Below are 27,906 nucleotides of genomic sequence, written 5' to 3' on the forward strand. Positions count from 1 at the left end.
AACAATATGGTTTTCAAAAAAATAAAAGCACCACCGAATTACTACGAAAATTTACTAATGAAGTTAATACGCATTTGGACAAAAAACTTCACGTGCTCGTTCTGCTCGTAGATTTTAGCAAAGCCTTTGATGTATTAAATTACAATATCTTATTCGATAAACTTTCGCGGGGTGGTATACAGGGTCCTTTACTGAAACTATTAAAAAATTATCATCTTAACAGAAAAACCACAGTAAGCTTATCTAAACAATGGAGTAACTTAATACCAACCACACGGGGCACAGCACAGGGCTCAATTATTGGCCCCACTGAGTACTTGCTATACGTAAACGACATGGTTAATATAATAAAGGAGGGCACTGTATACCAGTTCGCGGACGACACGTGTTTAGTGGTAGCTCAAAAAACAGTTAAACATGCCCAGGAAAAATTACAACATAATTTTAATCAATTATGTAAATGGGCACACGATGTGGGTTTGATAATAAACGCACATAAAACGAAGATGATACACATTCACTCGTCGCACAACCAGACAGACATCAGACCTACCATCGTGGCTCACAGCCACTCTTGTTTGCACTCCTCATGCAGTCTAAATTGTTCGTGTGAAGATATTGAACAAGTGAAAACACATATGTACATAGGCTTAATAATCGATGACAGATTTACTTGGGGCCCGCATATAGATCACGTGTGCACAAAATTAAGATCCTTATTAAGCAAACTAAGTATACTCAAAGCCAAATTACCATACCAGACACTGCGGCTCCTATACGTGGCCTTGGCTGACTCGGTTATCGATTACGGTGTCAGTAGTTACGGTAGATCCTGCAGATCAAACTTGGAAAATATTTACAATTTACAGTTAAGATTATTAAAAACAATTGTACCTAAACGCATACTTAATAATTATAAGAACAACTATAATCAGCTCTTTCGTCATTGTAATGTTATGAATATATATGATAAAGTTAAATTTTCTGTTCTAACCCAAATTAATAATACAACCTTGTTAAATGAAAAACTAAGACCTATAGGCTTACGTAAACTTGATTCAAACCTTAAATATCACGTACCAAGAACTAACAATAAGTATGGAAAGAGAACTGACGACTACTTAATACCCGAATATATTAACGAACTGCCCAGAGAACTGCAAGAAATGTATAAGAGTACCACGAAAACCAAATCACGTTTAAAAAAATATTTTTTACAAAAACAAACTGAATTAACTGAGTGACTCTCTGTACCCAGATAAACCCGCGAGGTTTTCGTGGTACTTAAATTTCAAATTAAAATGTATTTGTTATGTATTGGCCAATAAATTGAAAAAAAAAAAAAAAAAAAAAAAAAATAGCAATACATATCTTCATAACCACCCGGACGTAGTCGCGGGCAACAGTTAGAGTATTATAAAACAAAGTCCCCAAAAATGTATGTGATCGATTCCCTCAAAATCTACTAGACGGATTTCATGCGGTTTCACCAATGGAGAGAAAGCTTCAAGAGGAAGGTTTACGGAACGGCTAAGTCGATTTTGATGAGAGTTTCACTGGAAGTTTGCCGGGAAAACTTTGTGACACACTGATTTCAACGCGGGCGAAGCCGCGGGCACAGCTAGTTAAATATATAAAGCTTAACTTAAACTGAAATAGACGTGACCTATGACTAAAAATTATTTAAGAATATTTAATTACTTACTATAAGCTGTAGTTCTGCAGGAATCATTACCGATCATTATCTATTCAAATTCAAACCGCACGAAAACAACTTGTTATAATATCTAGCAAGGAAGATAGATGGCGCACCAATAAATATAACAAACAATATAATATAATAAAACATTAAATTAAATTCCCTACAAAATTAAAAAGACTGATATTTGCTTATTTATTGCTTTCCAGTATTTGACGATAATATTTGTTTTTTTTTTTTATATCTGTATTCATAGCCTATGCACTATGCATTATAATAGAATTATAATAGATAGCTACTCATTATTTTTAATCTGTTATGTAGTACTTTGTTGATCTTTTGGTATATTCCAAACTCGTTAAATCTGTGACTATATCTTAGAATGAAAATAATTAAGCAATAACAAGAAGATATCACTTTATTAGCGATGAGCTAAATTCCTAACAGTGCCTTAAAAGCTATAGTGCAATATTATAATTAACTCATGAGGCGTAATAGTATCAGACTTCATTTGTTTTCGTTATGACGAAGCGCCGAAGAATAGTTCAAGCTGACAAAATAATACAAAATGTTATATATGTATTCTGTTTATTGATGTTTTTACAGTTAAAAGGTGAGAATTTACCGGTAATAATTACAATTTCAGTCATAAATAGTGTTTAAGTTAAACATCTGCATTTGTTTATTTACTAGGTTATTACTCAAGCGTAAGTAATCCTGTGTTATTATATTCGACGGCTTCCGATATTCGAGTGGCGAATACTTCGAAATTGGGTAAAATAAATGCAATAATAAAGGGTTTGGAACAAGGCTCTGCTGTTGATTTCTTGTACAGAAAAAACTTAGTGTGCTGGTCGGATCAGACCGCAGAATTGATACAGTGCATGGAGTACAACAATACGCATTCTGGTGAAAAAGTGAGTAATAAAGCTATTTGTATCTCAATAGACTATTTAACTAAAACACAGTTTTAAATTAACCAATATTTTGTATTTCAAAACAGTAATGTACATATGTAATTACTTCAAATTTTAAGTAATTTAATGTAATAAATTACTTTGTAAGGTGTTTTTCAACATTAAAACTAAACAACTCAGTAAAACAAACACTATAAAAAGGCATTCAAAATTAATATTTTTTATAGGTACGCATCGTGTCAAAAGGATTAATTACTCCAACAGGAATAGCAATAGATTGGTATACTGAAAAAATATACTGGACAGATGGAGAAACTAATAGAATAGAAGTCATAAGTATAGAGCAAAAGCATAGAAAAGTTTTATTCTGGACCGATGTCGACCTAGCCAGAGCTATTGCAGTGGTACCTAAAGAAGGGTAAATTTAAATAATTATTACTGCCCTGCATAAAATTTTGCATGTGTCTAATATATTTATTGTATTTAAAAAAAATTATAAATTATTTATTTATTACATATAGTGGCTATTTAGCATGTTAAATGCAATTAGTTCATTCTCCTATTTATGTTTATGATATTTTAAGTCCCCTTGGTGTGCAGTTCTGTGTCCAACGAATTTGTCACTTTTTAATTAAAAATAATGTGCGAAATCTCCAACTAGAACTTTAATGTTATTGAATGCTATTCACATGTTGTTGTTGTTGTTGTTAATACACGGGCTATTTTCCGCAACTCGACGTCTTGATGCGCCTTTTTTGCGTGATCGGCTGGTGGGCACTATTCGTGCCAGCCAAGCTCCTTGAGGAAGCCGAGCAGACCCTTCACGTTGCCGACGACTTCCTGGAGCAACCTCGGTGTCCCGAGGTGTAGTGCCCTGTAGTTCGCCACACCACCGCATTCCAGCAGGATATGTGAGGCCGTTTCCTCTGCCTCCAGGCACGCTCTGCACAGGGGGCTGTCTGTAACACCTAGATTGTGTAAGTGCTTGTTAAGCAAGGCATGTCCCGTAAGCGCCCCGACCAGTAGTCGGAGCTGGGCTCTTCCATAACCGCGAAGTTTGCGGGACAATCCTGGGTTGATCGTCGGAAGAGCTTCCTTGGTCTGCCTGCAGGTAGTTAGGTTTGTCCAATATTCTTGGTGCATTACCTTGGTGTTGTGTCGCAGCTGGCTGCGCAGCCATCCGAATGGCAGAGGCAGAATGGGTTCGGGTCCGTGGACCCTCATCTCCGATCCATTCCTCGCCAGTCATTGCCTCGCGATCCACTGTGTCCCTTTATCCATTGAAGGGTAATGGTGTTTGTTTCACTTACCTTCGTCAGAGCTCGATGGCACTCGTATATTAGCCCTGATGTCATAATGTCGCTCTGTAGGGCTTGCAGGACCAATCTGCTATCGGAAAGTATTCGGATTGGAAAACCCTGTACCTCCCTAGACTTGATCGCTGTTGCTGCCATTATGATTCCCATACATTCCGCCTGGAAGACGGTGTTGTGGATTCCTAATGGCGATGAGATGTGGATATTCAGGTCTTCTGAGTAGACCCCAGAACCTGTACCTGTTGATGTTTTCGACCCGTCTGTGAAGATTCTTAACTCCCTAGGGTTGAGGCCTTCACCTGGGTCTTCGTGTAATTGTATTCTGTATCTTTTGTCGAATACGTACTGTTTGGGTATCCTGTCGGTAACCGCTTCGACGAGCGGTTCCCTCTTTGCCAGTTCGCCAAGTATTCCTGTATGTGCTACCTTTACGTTCCTCCAAAGGTTTAGCTTCCTGAGTCTTACCGCAGCCGCTCCCGCCTCCTGTTGGATAAACAGGTGCAGCGGCGGCAGGTTCAGTAGGGCTTCCAGGGCGGCTGTCGGAGTAGTCCTCATGCAGCCCGTAGTCGTCATGCAAGCTAGCCTTTGAAGTCGTTGTAGTTTTGCTTCACCGGTGATTAGTCTGGTTCTCGGCCACCAAACCACAGCACCGTAGCTGATAATTGGCCTGATGACGGACTGGTACAGCCACAGAGTGACTTTTGGGGATAGACCCCATTTCTTACCTATCATTCTGCGGCACTGCCAGAAGGCTATTGTAGCCTTGTCAATTTTGCTGTTGAGATGCTTGCTCCAGTTCAGTTTGCTATCTAGAATAATTCCTAGATACTTTACCTCCGAGCTGAACTGTAGCTCCGTACCGAACAGTCTAGGGGGTTTGTAGCTCCCCAATTGCCGTTTGTTAGTGAACATTACCTGTTCCGTCTTTCCAGGATTGACGGTGAGTTCGTTATCTATGCACCATCTCTCCACAATTCGTAGCGCCTGCTGTGTGACACTGCACACGGTACTGCTGACTCTGCCGCTGATTAGAATGGCGATATCATCAGCGTACCCGATCGTGAAGTAGTTGTGCTGGTTCAGTCTGGTTATAAGGTCGTTTACCACTAGGTTCCACAGTAGTGGGGAAAGCACCCCTCCTTGTGGACATCCTCTGGCTACCAGTGCATGTTGTGCCTCAGTTGATGTAAGTTTGATGACTCTTTTTCTGAGCATGTTACCTATCCAGTCAATCATCATCGGGTGTACCCCGTGCTTAACTAGGGCCGACGAGATGCTGTTGAAGTTAGTCTTGTCAAAGGCTCCTTCTATGTCGATGAAGGTGCCAAGACACATAGCCTTGTTTTCAATGGCCTCTTCTATTTTACTGACCACTGCATGTAGAGCTGACTCTGTTGATTTACCTTGGCTGTACGCGTGTTGGTTTGGATGTAGGCGTACTGTAGCTAGGGCGTTTTCTCTCAGATCCCGTTCGCACAGCCTTTCCAGAGTCTTCAGATGCTATTCACATAATAAAGCAATAAAATAATCATGCATAGATAACGCCCACTTCACTGTCATAAAAATCAAAGCTGTGTATTAATAAGTATATTCACTACATTATAGGAGATCATTCAGGAAATCATGATTTGAATGTTCTATATGCATTTGTAAGTTATAAAACTAATACAATTTTAAATTACAGATTGATGTTTTGGACAGATTGGGGTGAAATACCAAAAATTGAGAGAGCTGGTATGAACGGTGACCCGGCAACTCGCAAAGTTATTGTTAAAGACAATATCTTTTGGCCAAATGGAATAACAGTTGATTATAATAACAATTTGATATACTGGGTCGATTCAAAGTTGCAATTTTTCGATGTTATTGATTTTAATGGCAACAACAGAAGACGAGTTGTCAAGGAAGGATTAAAATATCCATATGCATTGGCTTTCTTCAATGACAGATTATTTTGGACTGATTGGAAAACATTGTAAGATTAAATGCTATTTTTAATATGTTAGCTCTGGTCCATGACTTTGTACACAGAAAATTTAATTTTCCATAAGTTATGCTATCAAAAGGAATAAATTTTCTATATAGTAATATCTTTCGTTTATGCTCCATATATCCGTCAGAGAGTGATTAGTCTGCATTAATAAAATTGCTACCAAATATTACAAGAATTTTACTTTTCTCTGTACTATATAACATAATTCTAATTTTAGGGTAATTTACTCATGGGATATTAACTCAAATGGTGTTATAAAAGAACTAATCAAATCAGATTCAGTACCTGTTGACATTAAAGTATACGACCCAAACAGGCAAGTGCTACCCAACGGAGATTATCCATGTAAAACCAGTGAGAACTGTTCACATTTATGTCTTTTAGCACCCAATCCTCCTGGTAAGTACCTACTTCTTCAAACTAAAATATATATCAAAAATAGCATTATTATAACCATCATTAGACATCATCACGATGTAGACGAATAATTGGGCATCTTCATTTTATTGATTTTCACTAAATTCTTCTCATAGTGTATTGTGTCTAACCATCTTCTTCTTCAAACTGTCCGACGGTGCTGCCAACCTCAAAAAGATTGATTTAAGCTACTTTTTTTTTTCAGGATATACATGTGCCTGTCCAACTGGTGTCAAGTTGAAAGAAGGTAGTAATACAACATGTTATAATGGACCCCAATCGTTTTTACTGGTGGCTCAAAGATCTTTTATATCAAAGATATCACTCGACTCACCGGACTATACACCTTATACATTACCATTGAAGGATTTGAAAAGGGCTCTCACAATAGACTTTGATCCAAAAACAGAATATATATACTGGGCAGACAGCTTGGTAAGTTCCAAAAAAGGAAATTCTTACAACATAAATATTAAGTTTAAATTAATGTATATAAATGAATATATTTTTATAATCACAGATGAGGTATTAATGTCTCAATCTTGGTAAAAACAAATCTTTCATTTTAAAAGTCTCAAAGGCGGTATTACGTCTTATCTAAAACCATAAAATTATAATGTTACATTTCTAGCTTCAACACAAAAAAAAAATTTTTACAACACCAACTTCTAGTGGCTTTTTTGACTAGATATTGACCAAAACTCTTTATTGATAGTAGGTATAAAAAGGCTCACAAGTCAAATTTGACTTGTCTGGTTTCTGTTATTATATATTAAAAAGAGAGATAGAAAAGGATTGTATTGAAAAACTGGCATATTGCAGGCGAAGACGATTTCGCGCGCGCGGTTGGACGGCAGCGACCAGAGCGTGGTGCTGCACCGCGGCGTGCCCGAGAGCCTCGCCATCGACCCGCTGGCGCGCAACCTCTACTGGACCGACCCCGTGGGCGACACCATCAGCGTGGCGCGGCTGGACGGCGGCGCCTCCAAGGTACGTACTGCACCGAGCCTCGCATCGACCCGCTGGCGCGCAACCTCTACTGGACCGACCCCGTGGGCGACACCATCAGCGTGGCGCGGCTGGACGGCGGCGCCTCCAAGGTACGTACTGCACCGAGCCTCGCATCGACCCGCTGGCGCGCAACCTCTACTGGACCGACCCCGTGGGCGACACCATCAGCGTGGCGCGGCTGGACGGCGGCGCCTCCAAGGTACGTACTGCACCGAGCCTCGCATCGACCCGCTGGCGCGCAACCTCTACTGGACCGACCCCGTGGGCGACACCATCAGCGTGGCGCGGCTGGACGGCGGCGCCTCCAAGGTACGTACTGCACCGAGCCTCGCATCGACCCGCTGGCGCGCAACCTCTACTGGACCGACCCCGTGGGCGACACCATCAGCGTGGCGCGGCTGGACGGCGGCGCCTCCAAGGTACGTACTGCACCGAGCCTCGCATCGACCCGCTGGCGCGCAACCTCTACTGGACCGACCCCGTGGGCGACACCATCAGCGTGGCGCGGCTGGACGGCGGCGCCTCCAAGGTACGTACTGCACCGAGCCTCGCATCGACCCGCTGGCGCGCAACCTCTACTGGACCGACCCCGTGGGCGACACCATCAGCGTGGCGCGGCTGGACGGCGGCGCCTCCAAGGTACGTACTGCACCGAGCCTCGCATCGACCCGCTGGCGCGCAACCTCTACTGGACCGACCCCGTGGGCGACACCATCAGCGTGGCGCGGCTGGACGGCGGCGCCTCCAAGGTACGTACTGCACCGAGCCTCGCATCGACCCGCTGGCGCGCAACCTCTACTGGACCGACCCCGTGGGCGACACCATCAGCGTGGCGCGGCTGGACGGCGGCGCCTCCAAGGTACGTACTGCACCGAGCCTCGCATCGACCCGCTGGCGCGCAACCTCTACTGGACCGACCCCGTGGGCGACACCATCAGCGTGGCGCGGCTGGACGGCGGCGCCTCCAAGGTACGTACTGCACCGAGCCTCGCATCGACCCGCTGGCGCGCAACCTCTACTGGACCGACCCCGTGGGCGACACCATCAGCGTGGCGCGGCTGGACGGTGGCGCCTCCAAGGTACGTACTGCACCGAGCCTCGCATGATGCGAAACGCATCCACCTCTGCCGGGTTGTACTTGTGGGTGACGCTGTCAACGTCGCCTGGTGTTGTACACCCGAAACCAATAAAGTAAATCTTAAAAAGTAAACAAGATAAAATAATCATCACATCACATCTCATCAGCCTATCGCAGTACACTGTTGAACATAGGCCTCCCTAAGCTTGCGTCAAACATCTCGCTTTTCTGCAGTAATTAGCTAGCTTCCATCAGCAGTATTACGCAGATCGTCAATCCAGCGGGCCGGAAGGCGTCCCACACTGCGTTTGCCAACACGCGGTGTCCACTCCAGGACACGTTAATACCAATGACCATCAGTCACAGCACAGGTGACTAGCCCACTGCCACTTCAACTTTCTAATTCTGTGGGCTGTGTCGATTACTTTCGTTCTCTGGCGAATAGTCTCCTTTTCGATCCTATCTTGGAGAGAGACCCCAATCATAGCCCCTTTCATTGCACGTTGAGTGACTTGAAACTTGTGGACTAGTCCCTTCGCCAGTGCCCATGTTTCGGCACCATATGTTAAAACTGGTAGGAGACATTTCTTGAAGACTTGTCTTAAGGCATTGCGGAATCTTCTAAGTGAAGACTCGATGAAACCTGCCAAACACCGCCCAGTCCATCCGAATCGGCTTTCTTCGAGAAGTCCTTTCGGCCAAGTTAGATGGGCTTAAATAGACATAATCCTGAACAACTTCAAGGGTACCACCGACTGATACCGATTTCGGTATGACTTGGTTCTTAAAAAAAATAAAAAATCAGTAAATAGCCAAAACAAAGCATATAATTGTGTTTGCTCGCAAACGAAAAAAAAACTGACTTCAATTACATAGACAAGTAATACAAAGTAAATTGACAAAACAAAATTTACAAACGCACTTGTCGTCACTACGATAGTCAAGGGTTCCTCTCGATTTCTCTAGGATTCCATTATTAGATCCTGGTTTCCTTATCATGGTACCACCCCTACATACATTAAATACATATATATATATACATACATATATATACATACATATATATACATACATACTAGCAGCCCGGACAGACTGACAGACACAGTTGAGTTACCCCGGACAATTGAGTTACTTCTTCCTTTTTTGAAGTCGATTAAAAATAACCTTCCTATTTTTTATAATATCCATAAAATTGTTCATAATTCGAAAAATTAGAAACACATCCCTTATCTTTCTTTTTCTTGTGTTAAGAGAAAACTAAACAGTAATATTATTTATCTGTGATCCTCATGTAAGGTTGAGCCTTCCTTAGACAAGCTGCTCCAAATTTCGAGCAAGATATTTTTGCTGTGCCTCAATAAATATAATTGTTATATAAACAGGTTATCATTCACGATGAGCTATACGATCCTCGCGCGATCGCCCTGCACCCGACCGCCGGGTGGATGTTCTGGTCAGACTGGAATGAAAAGAAGCCAAAGATAGAACGGGCCAATTTGGATGGAACCGACAGAACTTTACTGATATCTGAGAAGCTCACGTGGCCGAATGGAATTGCCTTAGACACTGTGAACAATAAACTTTATTGGGGTGACGCTAGGTTACACAAAATTGAGGTAAAATTTCAATATTCAAATCTCGGCATATAACATTATTTTTTTATTATTTGTAGTTACTCTGAGAACCCACTTATCTAAATAAGATAATTGTTTTTTTCATTATTGATTAATGTTATAGATTATAAAGACATGTGTGGTGAGTGTAAAACAATAAATGCTTTCGTTTTACTTCTTAACTATAGAATGATATTGTTTATAATACTTATTAAGACTAAACATTTTTAATAAATGTCAAACAGGTATGCAATATGGACGGGTCGAATAGGCGAGAACTACACAACACTGATATTTTACACATTTTCGGCTTGACTCTACTCGGCCAACGTCTTTATTGGACAGACATGCAAAGACGCACCTTAGACATGATCAACAAAGACACAGGTACATACACATAATACATTATAATACTAACATTAAATTTACAAGAATAACGAGCTCCAATGCTTGCTAAATATTATTGTAATTTGGCATTTTATTTTAATATAATTGTTTAATATCAGCTGCCTTTTTTCGAACACATTTTGAACTTTAACAATGCCAACTTATCATTTTTAAGTTACAAATCGTTGTGTTCACAATGGCAGATAATTGTGAAAAAGAGAGAGAGATTAGATTGAGTCGAGAAGAGATTAGTCTTGGGTTGCAACTAAAACTAAATTCCCAAAATTCATAGATACCTAAATTTAGGTTGGGCATTACGAGATTTCTTAATCTGAGGGCTGATGACGCATTGGCGCAACGGTCACAGCACTGGTTCGTGGTTGTTACGCTGTCCGTTGTGGATTAAATTCCCGCACATGTGGCCTGGGTGTTTGTGCAGGCCTTGTGGGTTTCCCTACCGCGCCTCGAAGAGCACGTTGAGCCGTCAGTCCCGGTTGTTATCATGTACACTTGATAGCAATCGTTACTCATAGAAGGGACATATATCCGCCAACCCGCATTGGAGCTTATGATACTTCTACATAGATTCTCCTACATGCCAGCCCAGCAGTGGGATATTACAGGCCGAATCGTAAAAATGAATGTCAATAACGATTTGAATGTGTACGTCAATCGCACGAACGCTGCCAGGCGCGGAGCGGCAGGCCGTGGTGGAGCAGATGGCCAACATGATGGGCGTGAAGGCGGTGCGGCGCGGCGCGGCGCTGGGCCACACGGCGTGCGCGGACGACAACGGCGGCTGCTCGCACCTCTGCCTCAACCGGCCGCGCGACTACGTGTGCAGCTGTCCGCTGGGTACGGAGCTGTATATTAATACGTGAAGGCGGTGCGGCGCGGCGCGGCGCTGGGCCACACGGCGTGCGCGGACGACAACGGCGGCTGCTCGCACCTCTGCCTCAACCGGCCGCGCGACTACGTGTGCAGCTGTCCGCTGGGTACGGAGCTGTATATTAATACGTGAAGGCGGTGCGGCGCGGCGCGGCGCTGGGCCACACGGCGTGCGCGGACGACAACGGCGGCTGCTCGCACCTCTGCCTCAACCGGCCGCGCGACTACGTGTGCAGCTGTCCGCTGGGTACGGAGCTGTATATTAATACGTGAAGGCGGTGCGGCGCGGCGCGGCGCTGGGCCACACGGCGTGCGCGGACGACAACGGCGGCTGCTCGCACCTCTGCCTCAACCGGCCGCGCGACTACGTGTGCAGCTGTCCGCTGGGTACGGAGCTGTATATTAATACGTGAAGGCGGTGCGGCGCGGCGCGGCGCTGGGCCACACGGCGTGCGCGGACGACAACGGCGGCTGCTCGCACCTCTGCCTCAACCGGCCGCGCGACTACGTGTGCAGCTGTCCGCTGGGTACGGAGCTGTATATTAATACGTGAAGGCGGTGCGGCGCGGCGCGGCGCTGGGCCACACGGCGTGCGCGGACGACAACGGCGGCTGCTCGCACCTCTGCCTCAACCGGCCGCGCGACTACGTGTGCAGCTGTCCGCTGGGTACGGAGCTATACATTAATACGTGAAGGCGGTGCGGCGCGGCGCTGGGCCACACGGCGTGCGCGGACGACAACGGCGGCTGCTCGCACCTCTGCCTCAACCGGCCGCGCGACTACGTGTGCAGCTGTCCGCTGGGTACGGAGCTGTATATTAATACGTGAAGGCGGTGCGGCGCGGCGCGGCGCTGGGCCACACGGCGTGCGCGGACGACAACGGCGGCTGCTCGCACCTCTGCCTCAACCGGCCGCGCGACTACGTGTGCAGCTGTCCGCTGGGTACGGAGCTATACATTAATACGTGAAGGCGGTGCGGCGCTGGGCCACACGGCGTGCGCGGACGACAACGGCGGCTGCTCGCACCTCTGCCTCAACCGGCCGCGCGACTACGTGTGCAGCTGTCCGCTGGGTACGGAGCTGTATATTAATACGTGAAGGCGGTGCGGCGCGGCGCGGCGCTGGGCCACACGGCGTGCGCGGACGACAACGGCGGCTGCTCGCACCTCTGCCTCAACCGGCCGCGCGACTACGTGTGCAGCTGTCCGCTGGGTACGGAGCTGTATATTAATACGTGAAGGCGGTGCGGCGCGGCGCGGCGCTGGGCCACACGGCGTGCGCGGACGACAACGGCGGCTGCTCGCACCTCTGCCTCAACCGGCCGCGCGACTACGTGTGCAGCTGTCCGCTGGGTACGGAGCTGTATATTAATACGTGAAGGCGGTGCGGCGCGGCGCGGCGCTGGGCCACACGGCGTGCGCGGACGACAACGGCGGCTGCTCGCACCTCTGCCTCAACCGGCCGCGCGACTACGTGTGCAGCTGTCCGCTGGGTACGGAGCTGTATATTAATACGTGAAGGCGGTGCGGCGCGGCGCGGCGCTGGGCCACACGGCGTGCGCGGACGACAACGGCGGCTGCTCGCACCTCTGCCTCAACCGGCCGCGCGACTACGTGTGCAGCTGTCCGCTGGGTACGGAGCTGTATATTAATACGTGAAGGCGGTGCGGCGCGGCGCGGCGCTGGGCCACACGGCGTGCGCGGACGACAACGGCGGCTGCTCGCACCTCTGCCTCAACCGGCCGCGCGACTACGTGTGCAGCTGTCCGCTGGGTACGGAGCTGTATATTAATACGTGAAGGCGGTGCGGCGCGGCGCGGCGCTGGGCCACACGGCGTGCGCGGACGACAACGGCGGCTGCTCGCACCTCTGCCTCAACCGGCCGCGCGACTACGTGTGCAGCTGTCCGCTGGGTACGGAGCTGTATATTAATACGTGAAGGCGGTGCGGCGCGGCGCGGCGCTGGGCCACACGGCGTGCGCGGACGACAACGGCGGCTGCTCGCACCTCTGCCTCAACCGGCCGCGCGACTACGTGTGCAGCTGTCCGCTGGGTACGGAGCTGTATATTAATACGTGAAGGCGGTGCGGCGCGGCGCGGCGCTGGGCCACACGGCGTGCGCGGACGACAACGGCGGCTGCTCGCACCTCTGCCTCAACCGGCCGCGCGACTACGTGTGCAGCTGTCCGCTGGGTACGGAGCTGTATATTAATACGTGAAGGCGGTGCGGCGCGGCGCGGCGCTGGGCCACACGGCGTGCGCGGACGACAACGGCGGCTGCTCGCACCTCTGCCTCAACCGGCCGCGCGACTACGTGTGCAGCTGTCCGCTGGGTACGGAGCTGTATATTAATACGTGAAGGCGGTGCGGCGCGGCGCGGCGCTGGGCCACACGGCGTGCGCGGACGACAACGGCGGCTGCTCGCACCTCTGCCTCAACCGGCCGCGCGACTACGTGTGCAGCTGTCCGCTGGGTACGGAGCTGTATATTAATCATCGTCATCATCATCATTACAGCCTATACAGTCCACTGCTGGACATAGGCCTCCACAAGTTCACGCCAAAAATAACGTGAACTCATGTGTTTTACCCATAGTCACCACGCTGGGCAGGCGGGTTGGTGACCGCAGTACTGGCTTTGTCGCACTGAAGACGCTGCTGCCCGTTTTCGGCCTGTGTATTTCAAAGCCAGCAGTTGGATGGCTATCCCGCCACCGGTCGGCTTTTTGAGTTCCAAGGTGATAGTGGAACTGTGTTATCACTTAGTCGCCACTTACGACACCCACGGGAAGAGAGGGGGTGGCTATATTCTTTAGTACCGTAGCCACACAGTACATATATATATATATAATAGCCACACAGTATATATATTTCACACACGTACATTTTGTTCTTTTGTTTATTGATATAGAAGTATAGTCTTTGATATTAGAACCTTAATAATGTTCAAACTTATGATTTAATTTTGATCGAATTTCGACCACTAGGCGACCACTAGTAAATAATAAATATCTTATAGCATACACACGAAAAACTGGATGTGTAATACAAAAACAGATTTTTAAAACTGTCAAGTAAATCAAATTTAGTGTCACAAATTACAGCACATTGTAATTATATTTGATGATGATAATAATAAAGATAAATTTATTAACATATTTTTTTTTTATTTAGCTTTAGAACTTGGCAGTGATCATAAAACTTGTATCGAACCAGAAGCATTTCTCATATATAGTAGAAAAAATGTTATCGGTCGAATTAGTATAGAGAATGAGAACAACGATGCTGTTTTACCAATAAGAGAATTGAAAGAAGTAAGGTGAGTTATCTTTATTCCCGCTATTAAGCTTTATTCCCGTTGCCGTGAAAGTGATAATTGATTTATATTATTTGAATAAATTAAGACATCAAACAAGTTTTGTCTTGTTAAGCTACATTTTTTGCAGCAACAACTGCCTTTCGGGCTGGTGGTAGACTTATTATATACTAGCATTCCGCCCCGATTTCGCACGGGTATTTAACAAAAATTTGAAAATAAGTTTTTCCCCTAATTTATTTTTGAAAATATGTTATAGCCTATGTCACCCGCAGACAGTGCAGCTTCCCAACAGTGAAAGAATTTTTAAAATCGGTTCACTAGTTTCGGAGCCTATTCAATGCAAACAAACAAACAATCAAATCATTCCTTTTTATAATATTGATATAGATATTAATTAGCTCGAGCCATAACGAGCAGCAAATTATTTTTTAGAGTAATAATTCTAAAATTTCGACGAATACAACTAAAAATCGTCTTCTCATAGTCAGAATAATTTACATTGCATATAATTTTTTTTTTGTTTTGAAAATTATTTTTTTATTCTTTTATTTTTAGTGCCTTAGCAATTCATGTATCAGGTTCGAAGATATATTGGTCAGATAGCAAAACAAAAACGATTAACCGATGCTCCCTCAATGGTTCGAACATAGAAAAAATACTTGAGTGGATGGGCTTAGTTGAAGGTAATTTTAAAATATTTTCATTGAATACGTACATTTTAAATATAATCAGAGTTACCTTAATCTAAAAGGTGTTCATTGAAAAAAATGTTGATCAAGATTTTGTAATATATGCTTAGTATTAAGCAAACTATTTATGAACCTTCTTTAATTCTATATGGAATCGGCATAAAAATAATGCCACTGGAATAATTTAAGAAAAAGATATTATAATAATCTAATATTGTATGTGCATATTATAGGCCTAGCTATAGACTGGTCAGGTCAGAACATTTATTGGACCGATACGACAACCCAGCGTATTGAAGTGGCGAGATTAGACGGATCTAGCAGACGAACACTCATCTGGCAAGGTTTAAAGAAACCTAAGAGCATAGCCCTCGATCCTCGTAAAGGGTAAGTCGAAAGTAATGTCCAAACAAAATCTGAATCTTCCAGGATGACAGGATGGCAACAAGAGAATTAAACGAAATATACACCATACCATTTATAAGATGTAAGTATACAATTAATAATCAGTCACTTCAGTCAGTATAAATCTAAAATCATATCACGCCTTTTCTTGCTTGCATTGGTTCCGTGTGTATTATTTTTAAAATATTACTTGTAAAATGTAGATTCAAAAGTTCTTTTGAAACCTACATGAATAAAGACCAAACTATTTTACCGTGTTTGATTATTTTATTTCTAACTGCCGCGCTCAGAAAGGTTCATTAAATTAGTCCTAATTGGTACTTAAGTAATTGACATTAAATCCCTTAATTATCGCCACATACACCATAACAACATAACAAGCTAACCTAACTTCCAAATCGTCAAAATCTCCATTTAACAAGCTAAGTAAGGATCCAGCTATACTTAAAGTTAATAAATGATTATACCCTATAACTAATCAGTAACTGACTCTGAGAGACAACTTTTTTAAATCTGTACTTAGTAATCGTTCAAGCAATCATTAAACGTCTCTGAGAGCGGCAGTAAGTATAGTAAGTTATTTACTTTCATTAAAGGTCTGGTAGTGATTGCCAAAAGCGATATAACAGTTATTGCGCATTTAAATTGTTGTTTTTAACTGACTTCATAAAAATAAGAAGGTTAATAATTCGACTATTATTTTAAATCTGTTACTTCATAACTTTTTTCAAGTACCTATGTTTACATTTTATTACCTACCGATCTAAATTAAAGTCGTTTTAAGCAACTTCAAAAATTGAGGACTTTCTCAATTACTTTATTTTTTTTGTTCGTTACCTCATAACTTTTCACTGGGTGGACCGATTTTGATGATTCTTTTTTTTTTTAAATCGAAAGCTGGTGCTTGGCACGTGGTTCCATTTAAATTGAGATCTGACGACTACTTTTTGAGTTATCCTTAATAATGCGTATTTAATTAACTGTTTTACCGTCTACCTACACACACCGTTTTACTTTTCGGTATAATAGAAGTTATTTTCTTCGTTCGAGCGAACACAATTATTTTGTTTGTTATTAAACAGAATTATTTATTCACGTCGTCTGCGTGAACGCTATACAGCACCAAAAATACCTACGATTATACCTTTTAAAATAACATTCATTTACCCGTTTCTTTTATCATTTAATTATGTTTATCAGCTTAGTTACTTAGATTGCGCGATTTTTATAGTGTGAAGCTAGCTTATATAGCATGGTTATTAACATAATAACAATAACATTCAAATATGCGTCGTTAGATTACACGTTGTTACAGAATGCGTTGAGAAAATAAAGGTTCACTGCTCGTTCCCGGTAGGTGATAGCATGATAATATGTAGCCTATATGTTGACCCGACTTCTTAATAATATTCGTACCAAATTTGAAGTAAATCCATGCGGTACTTTTTGAGTTTATCCCGGACATACATACAGAATAACAGACAAAAATTCCAAAAACTATATTTTTGGCTTCGGTATCGAATGTAGATCACACCCCAAGTATTCTTTTAAAAAAATATTCAATGTACAGTTTTGACTTTCCTACCATTTTATTATATGTATAGAAGATTTAATATTAACACAATCAGAAAAGAACGTATTTTTACAAAATTATTAAGTATAATTGTTGCCTTAATTATAGGTGTTACACACATTTCGGAAAAAGAAAACAGACACACAACATACAAATAAAGTTATATACAACAAATTAATATCAAATTATCTTGTACTTGTAGCTTCATGTACTGGTCGGAGCTAGGGTCGAAGACCATTAAGCGAGCCGCTATGGACGGGTCCTCCCCCATTGTCCTACTGGAGCAAGTAGGGCGTGCCCATGCCCTAGCTCTGGACTACGAACGCCGCGCCCTCTACTGGGCGGCGCTGGACCCTCCCGCCCTAGAGTACGCCTTCCTCAACGGGACCGGCAGGAAACTTCTAGCAGATAACATCCCTATGCCCTATGCGTTGGCGCTTTATGGAGATCGAGTGTTCTGGGGGGATTGGAATACAGGTAATCTTTATAAAAAAAATTGGTTAGCTTATCTCCTAAACCGTTTTCATGATTGTCCTTAATAGAAACGTTTCTCATTAACCCCAGAAAACACTTAAAAGGAAAAAAATTAGAATAAAATGTGGCATAATTATCATTTGGGGTGCCGTGTGATGTCGGCCGAGTAGAATAGCCCAACCTCCTTTCTTCCCGTGGGGGTCGTAAAAGGCGACCGAGTGATAAGCGAAGGCGAAGAAAGGGGGTAGTGCTATTCTACTCAGCTGACACCACACAGCATATATTATATTGGTCTTAACGTGATGATATATAGCCTACAGCCTTCCTCGATAAATGGGCTATCTAAAACTGAACATTTTTTTCAAATCGGACCATTAGATCGTAAGATTAGCGCGTTCAAGCAAACAAACAAACTCTCCAGCTTTATAACATTTGTATAATTATAGATGATTGCAAAATATAATTAATAAATTATATTAGGTACCAAGTATCTGCTCGCTCAAAGCATTTTTGATCATTTGATTTTAAACCTTTCTAGGTATTGTGGAAGTCGCCATAAAAACAAATGGCACAATGAGAAAAAAGATTCACTCACATTTGGACTACATATCGGACTTGAAAGTGTATCACCGAGGTCGGGACACTCTTTCCAATCAGTGCGGAGTAGATAATGGTGGGTGTTCTCACTTGTGCCTGCCGCTGCCAAACAACGATTATAGATGTGCCTGCCCCACACACTACAGGTTGAATGCGGACAACCTTACATGTTCAGGTGAGTGTGAAACTGCCCTTAAAGTCGTACTGTGTGTCTTGTCATGAATGAATATAAGGGTGCATGAATGCCACAAAGAATATAATTATGAAAAATGCACCAGATTTTGTGCAGCAAAACAAACTACATGAGCCGAAAAGATAGATAGTAATGTGATATTTCTCATCCAACAGGAATGATCATGTTAAAATTCTTAGAATAGTGACAAAGTTAACTAAAAATTTACAGTGCCTTTAATTATACCCTTTTATTCCCAGAACCTGAAGAGTTCCTACTTTTTGCACAAAAAAACGCAGTCGGAAGAATTGTAAACACGAATGGAGAGTGCAGTGATGCGTACATACCGTTGGTAGGGCTTAGGAGCGTGCGAGCTGTGGAGTTTGACCCCATTAATAGGTAAATAATATATATACAAGCCAATTGGTTTTCTGCGGTTAAATTTCTGGATCAATCTGGATTTTTTGTCATTTCGCAAGTCTTGGAAATTAAATTAGAAAACACTTAAATTGAACAGTACTGTAGCTATGCACTTGTAAATGTCTTACTATAAGATAAAGGCCTCTTAGTCTTTTTTTTAAATTGTGAGATATAGTTATTATCTCACTCCACTGCATTTATTGAATATATCACTTTATTTTAAGACATCTGTACTGGATGGACGACGAGTCGCACTCAATCAGACGGGTACTCATCTCCTACTCGACGACATCTGCGATCACAGACTCCACAACTGTCGTCACAGGTCTATCTAGACCGTTCCACATGGTCCTAGATGTCCTAGGAAGGGCTTTGTACTGGACATGCCTAGACACAGATTCGATTAACGCTACATCTATTGATAATAATTCCTCAGTCGGTGTCATAGTGAGAGGAGAGAAAATGATGCCTCGGCACTTAGCCTTCCATCAGACCAAAAGGTAATTGTTCTATTTTCATTAAGATAAATTTCTTTCATTCAGAAAAAATTCTGCTTTAAATCTTGAGCAGCCCATTTAACGTACCACTTAACATCAGGTAGGCCGTAAGCATATTTGCCAACATAGTTGTATAAAAAATATATATATATAAACTTAGTAGGAGCTCAGATGCAGTTAGAAAGCGTAATTTATCGTGTCTGAAATTTCGACCTAGTAGCTATAGAAATAAGGTGTAACCTCGGTTGCCAGGGTGCTGGTGTGGGTGGACGCGGGCGCGGGCGCGGTGGTGCGCGCCGGCGTGGACGGCACGGGGCGGCGCGAGCTGGCGCGCGCCGGGAACGTGACGGCGCTGGCCGTGGACCAGGCCTCCGCCACCGTGTACTGGGCCGTGGCGCGCCAGATACACGCCGTCGACCTCGACGAACCCGACAGGTGCGCTACATAACATGCGCTTTACAGTATGTGCACGCGTGCTTATTACGTCCCTGTCTGTATGCAGCGTGGAGGACAGGAAATATCCTGCTAAAAATGTTATTCAACCCGACTGGGTTAGAACCTTAACCTAATAGAATATAACATTCAAATAATACAGTTCAATATTGTATTCTCGTGGTAAGTGAGGTGGCCGAAGCTCCTGGGGGCGTCAGGGTTAGGGTCAGTAAAACGCCATCAGGTGTGTTGTATGCTTGTTTGCCACCCTCATTTTGCCCGCTATACACTCATTATAGTACTCACGTGTGTGTCTAACGCTCCCCGGTCCGCGTGCAGCAAGCGCGTGGTGTGGCAGGGCGGGTCGGTGGGCGCGCTGGCGGCGTGGGGCGGCGCGCTGTACCTGCTGGGCGCCGAGCGCGCGCCCATGCGCCTGCCGCTGCACCGCCGCGACGCGCCCGCCGCGCCGCTGCCGCACCTCGCGCGCCTCGTGGCCGCCGCGCCCGTGCACCGGGTGAGACGCTCTTCTTACTTAATCTACTATGAGGCGTGCGGACTGTTCTTTGTTATTGGAAATTGATAACGAAGATTTAAAAATTATTAAGTGATGTAACGTAATGCTCGAATAAAATTTGAATAAAAGTGTATTTTATTGTTTATATGTAATCGTTCGAAAGCTCTTTGAATTAAAACTTCATAATGTATTTCATTAGAAAATATGTGGACGCTTATTTCTAGCAAAAAGTCTTTTCACAAATTTGCAAAAACCAGCGAGTACTCGCATCTTTTGGTAAATCACGCGGGGTAACACGGTGGAACTAACATCGCAGGTCCCGCGCGAGCACCCGTGCTTCGGCGGACACGCGTGTGGCGGTGCGCCGGGCGCTTGCGCGGCGGATGGCGCGTGCGGTTGCGGACTGGCGTGCGCCGCGCGCCGCGCCTGCGCGCCCGACCACTTCACCTGCGACGCGCCGCCCGCGCCCGACGCGCACTGCATCCCGCTCGAGTGGAAGTGAGTCACCTACTACTGCCACTACTACTAGTACTGATCTGCGGGCTGGCGTGCGCCGCGCGCCGCGCCTGCGCGCCCGACCACTTCACGTGCGACGCGCCGCCCGCGCCCGACGCGCACTGCATCCCGCTCGAGTGGAAGTGAGTCACCTACTACTGCCACTACTACTAGTACTGATCTGCGGGCTGGCGTGCGCCGCGCGCCGCGCCTGCGCGCCCGACCACTTCACGTGCGACGCGCCGCCCGCGCCCGACGCGCACTGCATCCCGCTCGAGTGGAAGTGAGTCACCTACTACTGCCACTATTTGCCAAGATTTTTCAAAGAAAAGTGTTCGTCACGTTTTAGGTGTCCGTGTTATGATTATAGATTACTAGCGAACCGCCCCGGCTTCGCACGGTTGCAAAAACTATCAGTGTTCCTCTACTATATTATGCATGTATCATACGTATAAACCTTCCTCTGGAATCGCTCTATTTACTAAAGAAAACCGCATCAATATCCGTTGCGTAGTTTTAAAGATCTAAGCATACGGTCAGCGGGAATCGACTTTGTTATATACTATGTAATACTAGTAGTATTATTATTTTATTACGAAAGCATAATATTTTGGTAAAGTAAGTCGATTAAAATATTATTTAGCGTGGAGAGCATTCTTGCCGTCAACTTTGTCTGACCAGATCGGTACGTTCAGGTGCGACGGGCAGCGCGACTGCGGCGACGGGTCGGACGAGGCGCGCTGCGACGCGTGCGCCGGGCTGCGCTGCGCGGACGGCTCGTGCGCCGCCGCGCTCGGCGCCTGCAGCACCGGCGCCTACTGCGCGCACAAGCCGCTGCCGGACGCCTTCCGGTGCGCTAACTTACTTTACCACCTTACTCTTCTAGCTGTGTTGTTACGGCAGTAAAGAATATAGCCACAGACCGAAGATGGGCAGCAGCGTCTTCGGTGTGACATAGTCAGCTATGGGCAACACTCATGGAGGTCACGCCATTTTTGGCGCGAACTTATGGAGCCTTATGTCCAGCAGTGGACTGCGATAGGCTGTAGTGTGGTAACTCTTCAACTTGTTTAGATACGGCTTCGTCTGCTTCTAGTTTCGAATTCGACTGTATTTTTTTTTTTTTTTTTTTTTTTATGTATGTTACATCAGAACTTTTGACCGGGTAGACCGATTTCGACAAATTTTGTTTTAATCGAAAGGTGGTGTGTGCCAATTGGTCCCATTTAAATTTATTTGAGATCTAACTACTACTTTTTAAGTTATATCTAATAATGCGTTTTTACTTGACGCTTTTTTCGTCGACCTACGTTGTATTATACCGCATAACTTTCTACTGGATGTACCGATTTTGCTAATTCTTTTTTTGTTGGAAAGGGGATATCCCTAGTTTAGTACCATGATAAGGAGACCAGGATCTGATGATGGCATCCTAGAGAAATCGAGGGAAACTCTCGAAAATTCGCAATAACTTTTTACTGGGTGTACCGATTTTAATAATTTTTAATTTAATCGAAAGCTGGTGTTTATCATGTGGTTACATATAAATTTTATCGAGATCTGATCACTACTTTTTGAGTAATCTTTGATAACGCGTAGTTGCTTGACTAGTTTTTCGTCGATCTACGTTGTATTACTTGTCGATGTAATTGAAGTCGGTTTTTTTTTCGTTTGCGAGCAAACACAAATATAGTTCAGTCGTTTCGAACATATGCGTGTACATATATTTTTGTTTATAAACCTAGATTATCGAGTAGCTATAACAGAAAATAAAAGTAAAAATTGTGTGGTGGGTATCGGATAGTAAAGAAGCAACACAATTTGAATAAAAAATTCACGAATTTTATATATATTTTCTAGTCCTTGATTTTTTTTATTTTTTTTTATTTTTATTGATTGGTTTTTATTAAGTACATAAAAGTATTTAGGAAATTTAGTATTATAGAAAATAACAAACACCGTAAAATAAAATAAATCAAACATAATAATAATAATTCAAACTACATATTAAGTGAAATAAAAAACATGTGTCATTATTTATTTTTGTCAACAATATAAAATTACGTAGATAATTTAAAAAAAGTTTACTATTAATATTTTAGTTATACAAACATCATATTATACAGTGTGACTGTTATTACGTCAGTTCCGTTATACATTTTTCTTACGGTTTTAGTATCACATTTTTTTCAGTTCGGTCGCCCAGCCAAATGTCAAGCCTGCCGTAAGGAACTTGGTTCCAATAAACGAGCTCGAACAACAAAAATATGAATATAGGTTTAACCCATTCCCTGCGGCGATAAAAATTTCGCTTATTAGCCAGGTGCGGCAAGGTTTTCGTCGCGAACGCCGATGGGCGTCCTCCGCACCTCATTAGGATAATATGGGACGCCTATCGGCGTTTTCAGCATTGTGCAACAAAAATGATCATTTTAGCGCTAAAATCTTAGAAAAAACTACAAATACGCCAAACGTGTGGTAGGTTCACGATCGTGTTTGGTGTAAAAAATAAATTAACATTAATTAGGATTTTTTTGTGAAGTTTTTGTTCTTTAATAGATGGATTGTAAAATTTTGGACACTATGGCGATAAATAGTAATTAAATTATTTTAATTCTATAATTATACTTCACTTTTAAACTACAGTCTCATATATTTTAGTTTCAACTGATAACAACGGCTAAATTATCATTATAAATTAATATCAGAGGTTGCAAACCTTTTGATTACTTTTATAATTTTATTATTATTTATTTACAGACCTTTTTTTATAGAGATCTTCCTTAACATGAAAATTAGTATCAAAATGAACTTTTGTTGAAATAATTGAATTCGTCGACATATTATATAGAACGGACAAGTTTCAACTCGTTAAAATTTTAACTTCGTAAATATTTATCTAATAATTTATATAAAAATGAGTAGATGAATTCATACATGTTTATTTGTTTCCAAACACGTTAAATTCTGTTGACTAGTGTTGTCAAAGGATAACTAATTAAGTGATTGATAGAATAGACTGAGTAATTTATTCTCATTAAAACAGGACTGATTCTATAATTGATCTAATTTATCCTTTAAATTGTAGAATAAGCTTTAACTTATCTAAATATGTGTAAGTTAAATTAATAAAGTTCATAATTAGTTAAGTTAATAAATAAAACGTCCGAGGATGTCGGCTTATAGTAAAATCGCGAATAAAGTAAGACTCACGGTCTTCACGAACGTTCGAAGTTTCGAACTGTGTCCAAAATCATTTTTATCATTATTACTTCTTTTGGCAGGTCTCTTTTCATTTCGTTAAAGAGTGTTACAATATGAATAACCGTACGCGTTTGGGCGCGTGAGCGGCGGAGGAAAAGCAGTACTAATAACTACCTCTATTATAGAAAAAATAATATTAACTAAATACATTTAGGAAATATTGCAAAAAAAAAAAACATAATAGGTATTTATTTAGAATCAAAGGTTGTTAACTCCTGGAAGACGCCGTTAGGCGTCTTTCGCACCTAGGATGGAATACGCATTTTTCAAAAAGTTAATTTTCAAACAAATATTCGGAAACGGCGAGCAGTACCTTGTTGTATTTTTAAAAAAATGTGCCTATATTGCAAGTATAATTTTTTGTGACTTGTTTTCGCCTAGATAAAAGGAATTGAAAAAAAACGCCGATGGGCGTCCTTCGCACCTCAATGTTAAATCCAAAAACGCCGATAGGCGTCCGCCGCAGCGAATGGGTTAAAGAACTTTATTTCAAGAACATTACAGTACACTTATAAGTATTGTACATAATTATAGATACTTTATTAAATATGTAACAAAGAGTTCGACCGTATTTGTTTAAATAGGTAATGACTCAAAAGAGGGAAAGTTAGCAATAAAGAATCAAGTTTATTTATTTGTTTAACGCGAGTAATATCAATATTAATGCGAACATGGTTTAGTTTATGAATGTAAAATAATCAGATCATGAGTGAGTTTAAATAATGTAAGTGTGGACGCGCTAGGTGCGACGAGCGGCTGTGCCTGGCGCCGCGCCTGCTGTGCGACGGGCGCGCGCACTGCGAGGACGGCGCGGACGAGGCGCCCGCCGCCTGCGGGTACGTGCACAAGGACCAGGTCAGTCCCGCGCACCTACTTGTATTGAACTTGGTATTTTTTTTTTTTTTTTTTTGGCATATTTGATCATTTTGAACAGTGAATTGTTTTTTTTTTTATTATATCTGCGTTTAAAGAATTAGACGTGACTGCGACATGCGTACGGGTGGTCGTAAAATCCTAATTTTTTTTTATACATCTAGCTCGGCAAACAAGCTTATGACCTATATGATGTCACTATAGACCCTTGCACCATCAGAAGCGTCGCAATCGCGTTGCCGACCCTACCCTATCTATATCCTTCTCAGGAGATGTAATAAATACCTTATTACTACAGAAACACATATCTGGGAGCAGTGTTATTTGCTGTAATTTTTTATGAGGTTGAAGTACTTCTTCAGTCGTGCTGTTTTAGATTTTGAACAGGATAAATTAATAAAATTACATTAATTAAGAAATATCTCAATAAAATCAGTGTTCCATCGTCCGTCTGTGTGTCTTTTCACACTCGACTATAAACAGTAATCACTACAGTATAACATTGTAATTTATTATTAATAATTTAACGGGGCATTAGAGCAACGGTCTCAGCGTTAGATTGAGGCTGTTGCGCTGGCGATTGCGAGTTCGATTTCTACTCATGTCATACATTTATATTGTTTATTAAGAAGTTAGTCGCGGTCTGAGCGTTAATTCGCGTACTGTGTGGTTCCGGACATCCGACAGGAGTAAACCCAAGTGGGTGCCGCTGAATACAAAGCGTATATTTTTTTACATATCTTTTTTGTATTTATATGTTTTAATAATGTGTGGCTGCTGTGTGGCTTCGGTGTCGGTGTCGTAAGAGGCGACTAAGGGATAACAAGGTTCCACAACCACCGTGGAACTTAAGAAGCCGACCGATGGCGGGATAACCATCCAACTGCTGGCTTTGAAATACACAGGCTGAAGACGGACAGCAGCGTCTTCGGTGCAACAAAGCCAGCCCTGCGGTCACCAATCCGTTTGCCCACCTTGGTGACTATGGCAAACACACATGAGGAGCTTGAACTTGCGGAGGCCTATGTCCAGCAGTAGACTGTATAGGCTGTAATGATGATGATGTTTTAATAATAATAGTGTTTGAATCTATCGAACACTATTATTATTCATACTTTAAATCTTCATATTGTACACTTCCTTTCCGTCGCTACTATATCATGTCCTGTGTTTCCAAAGGTTATCTGGAAGAAATCGCTCTTCAGCGATATTATTTTATACTTTGTACATCTTTGTTTTGAATTACTACTCTGTTTACACAACAGAACACACACACAACACACTACACTAAAACTATATTTACAACCACAGCTAGTATAAAATATTTATAACAAAATGACAGCAATGGCGTAATTGGACGCAATATCTAATTCATTAAAGTCTAGACAATGACAAGTTGACTCTCTTTGAGTACTGTTGGTTTATATTTTGGTGTACAATAAAGACTGGTGTTATTTTTTAATTTATCATCTTACTAACAATAACTAACATAGATAATAAGTAAATATTGTTACTAACACACTAATACACTATGGATGTTCACGTCTGAAATAAACGCTTATTATTATTATTATTATGGCGTATGTGTCGTGCAGGTAGTGGCGGGCGGGTCGCGGCAGTCGCACGCGCTGGTGGCGTGCGGCGGCGTGGCGGCGGCGGGCGCGGCGCTGGCGGGCGCGTGGGCGGCGCTGCGACGCGTGCGGCGCGCCCGCCGCCCGCCGGCGCCGCGCGCGCTCGCGCTCGTCAAGCACGTGCCGCCGCGCGCGCGCTCCGACCGCACCTCCGCCGAGTGAGTCAGCTCGCACACACTCCAAGTATCACCATCCCATATTCCAAATACGATTATAGCCAACAGGTCAATTTGTTACCAGTTTTTAAGCAAAGCGAATCGTTTTCGGAATATAGGAAAAGACCTTAATAGTGTTTATCGTCCCACAACAGCCGTGGTGGTTGCGTGTGCGCCGCCAAACACGAGTAGTACAATAGAGTATTTTTTGGGCAATATTAATACCGCACTACTTTTTTTTTGAATGAAGTCTAATTTTGTAAGTCGCACTACCAATTTCCAGCCGTGCTAAATCATTTAATTTCTAAAATTTACGACTCGTTCGGTATTAAAGATAACTACCGTATGATAACGTTTAAGCCTCGAAATAGAAATAACTAGACAAAAGTGTGGTCACCAACCCGCCTGCCCAGCGTGGTGACTATGGGCAAAGCACATGAGTTCACGTTATTTTTGGCGTAAACTTGTGGAGGCCTATGTCCAGCAATGGACTGTATAGGCTGTAATGATGATGATGAGACAAAAGTGTAGCAATACAAGCACATAGTAACCACGTGACGCGCACGCGCAGACTGAGCGGCACCCTGTCGGGCTCGGGCTCGGCGTCGGACAGCCTGTGCGGGCGCTACCCGCGGCCCACCGCCGGCCCGCCGCCCAGCCCCGCCACCACGGGCCGCCGCCGCGCGCCGCGCGCCTACCGCGCCGCCACGCGCCCGCCGCCGCCCACGCCCGCCTCCACCGACGCCAACGAGTCGGAGCCCGAGCCCAGCGCGCGCGCGCCGCCGCCCTCGCCCGCGCCGCTGCTCTTGAGCCCCGAGCCCACCCGGAGTGACTACTACTACTCTGCTGAGCTGCGACCGGCCCGAAGTGAGCTCTACTTTCCTACGAGAGATAAGGTAGCCGACGATCTTCCGTTGGTATTTCCGTCCCGCTCGACCGACCCGTAGTGAGCTCTCAATTATTACGAGATATCAGCTACCTAACTATCTCCTTCTCCGATTGGTATGTCCCTTTTATTGCAAATAATATCGTAGTGCTCTTTTTAAAAGAAAGAAAAAATAAAACAAAAATGAATTCAA

General features: G+C 43.6%; 1 protein-coding gene across 1 annotated transcript; it reads left to right on the forward strand.

The window, feature by feature from the left end:
- Positions 1-2,010: 2,010 nt before the first annotated feature.
- LOC123670172 (low-density lipoprotein receptor-related protein 6) lies at positions 2,011-27,906 on the forward strand. Its single transcript, XM_045603682.1, has 24 exons — positions 2,011-2,312; positions 2,393-2,616; positions 2,844-3,034; positions 5,617-5,907; positions 6,143-6,324; positions 6,548-6,777; positions 7,165-7,332; positions 9,814-10,047; positions 10,290-10,431; positions 11,122-11,286; positions 14,492-14,636; positions 15,192-15,319; positions 15,559-15,712; positions 17,506-17,780; positions 18,316-18,549; positions 18,807-18,945; positions 19,191-19,466; positions 19,716-19,898; positions 20,235-20,409; positions 20,726-20,907; positions 21,600-21,755; positions 24,912-25,023; positions 26,637-26,830; positions 27,399-27,906. The coding sequence occupies exons 1-24, from the start codon at positions 2,222-2,224 to the stop codon at positions 27,772-27,774; spliced, it is 4,647 nt and encodes a 1,548-aa protein (XP_045459638.1). The 5' UTR covers positions 2,011-2,221; the 3' UTR covers positions 27,775-27,906.

This window comes from Melitaea cinxia, chromosome 4 (assembly GCF_905220565.1).
Source record: "Melitaea cinxia chromosome 4, ilMelCinx1.1, whole genome shotgun sequence".
Lineage (NCBI taxonomy): Eukaryota > Metazoa > Arthropoda > Insecta > Lepidoptera > Nymphalidae > Melitaea > Melitaea cinxia.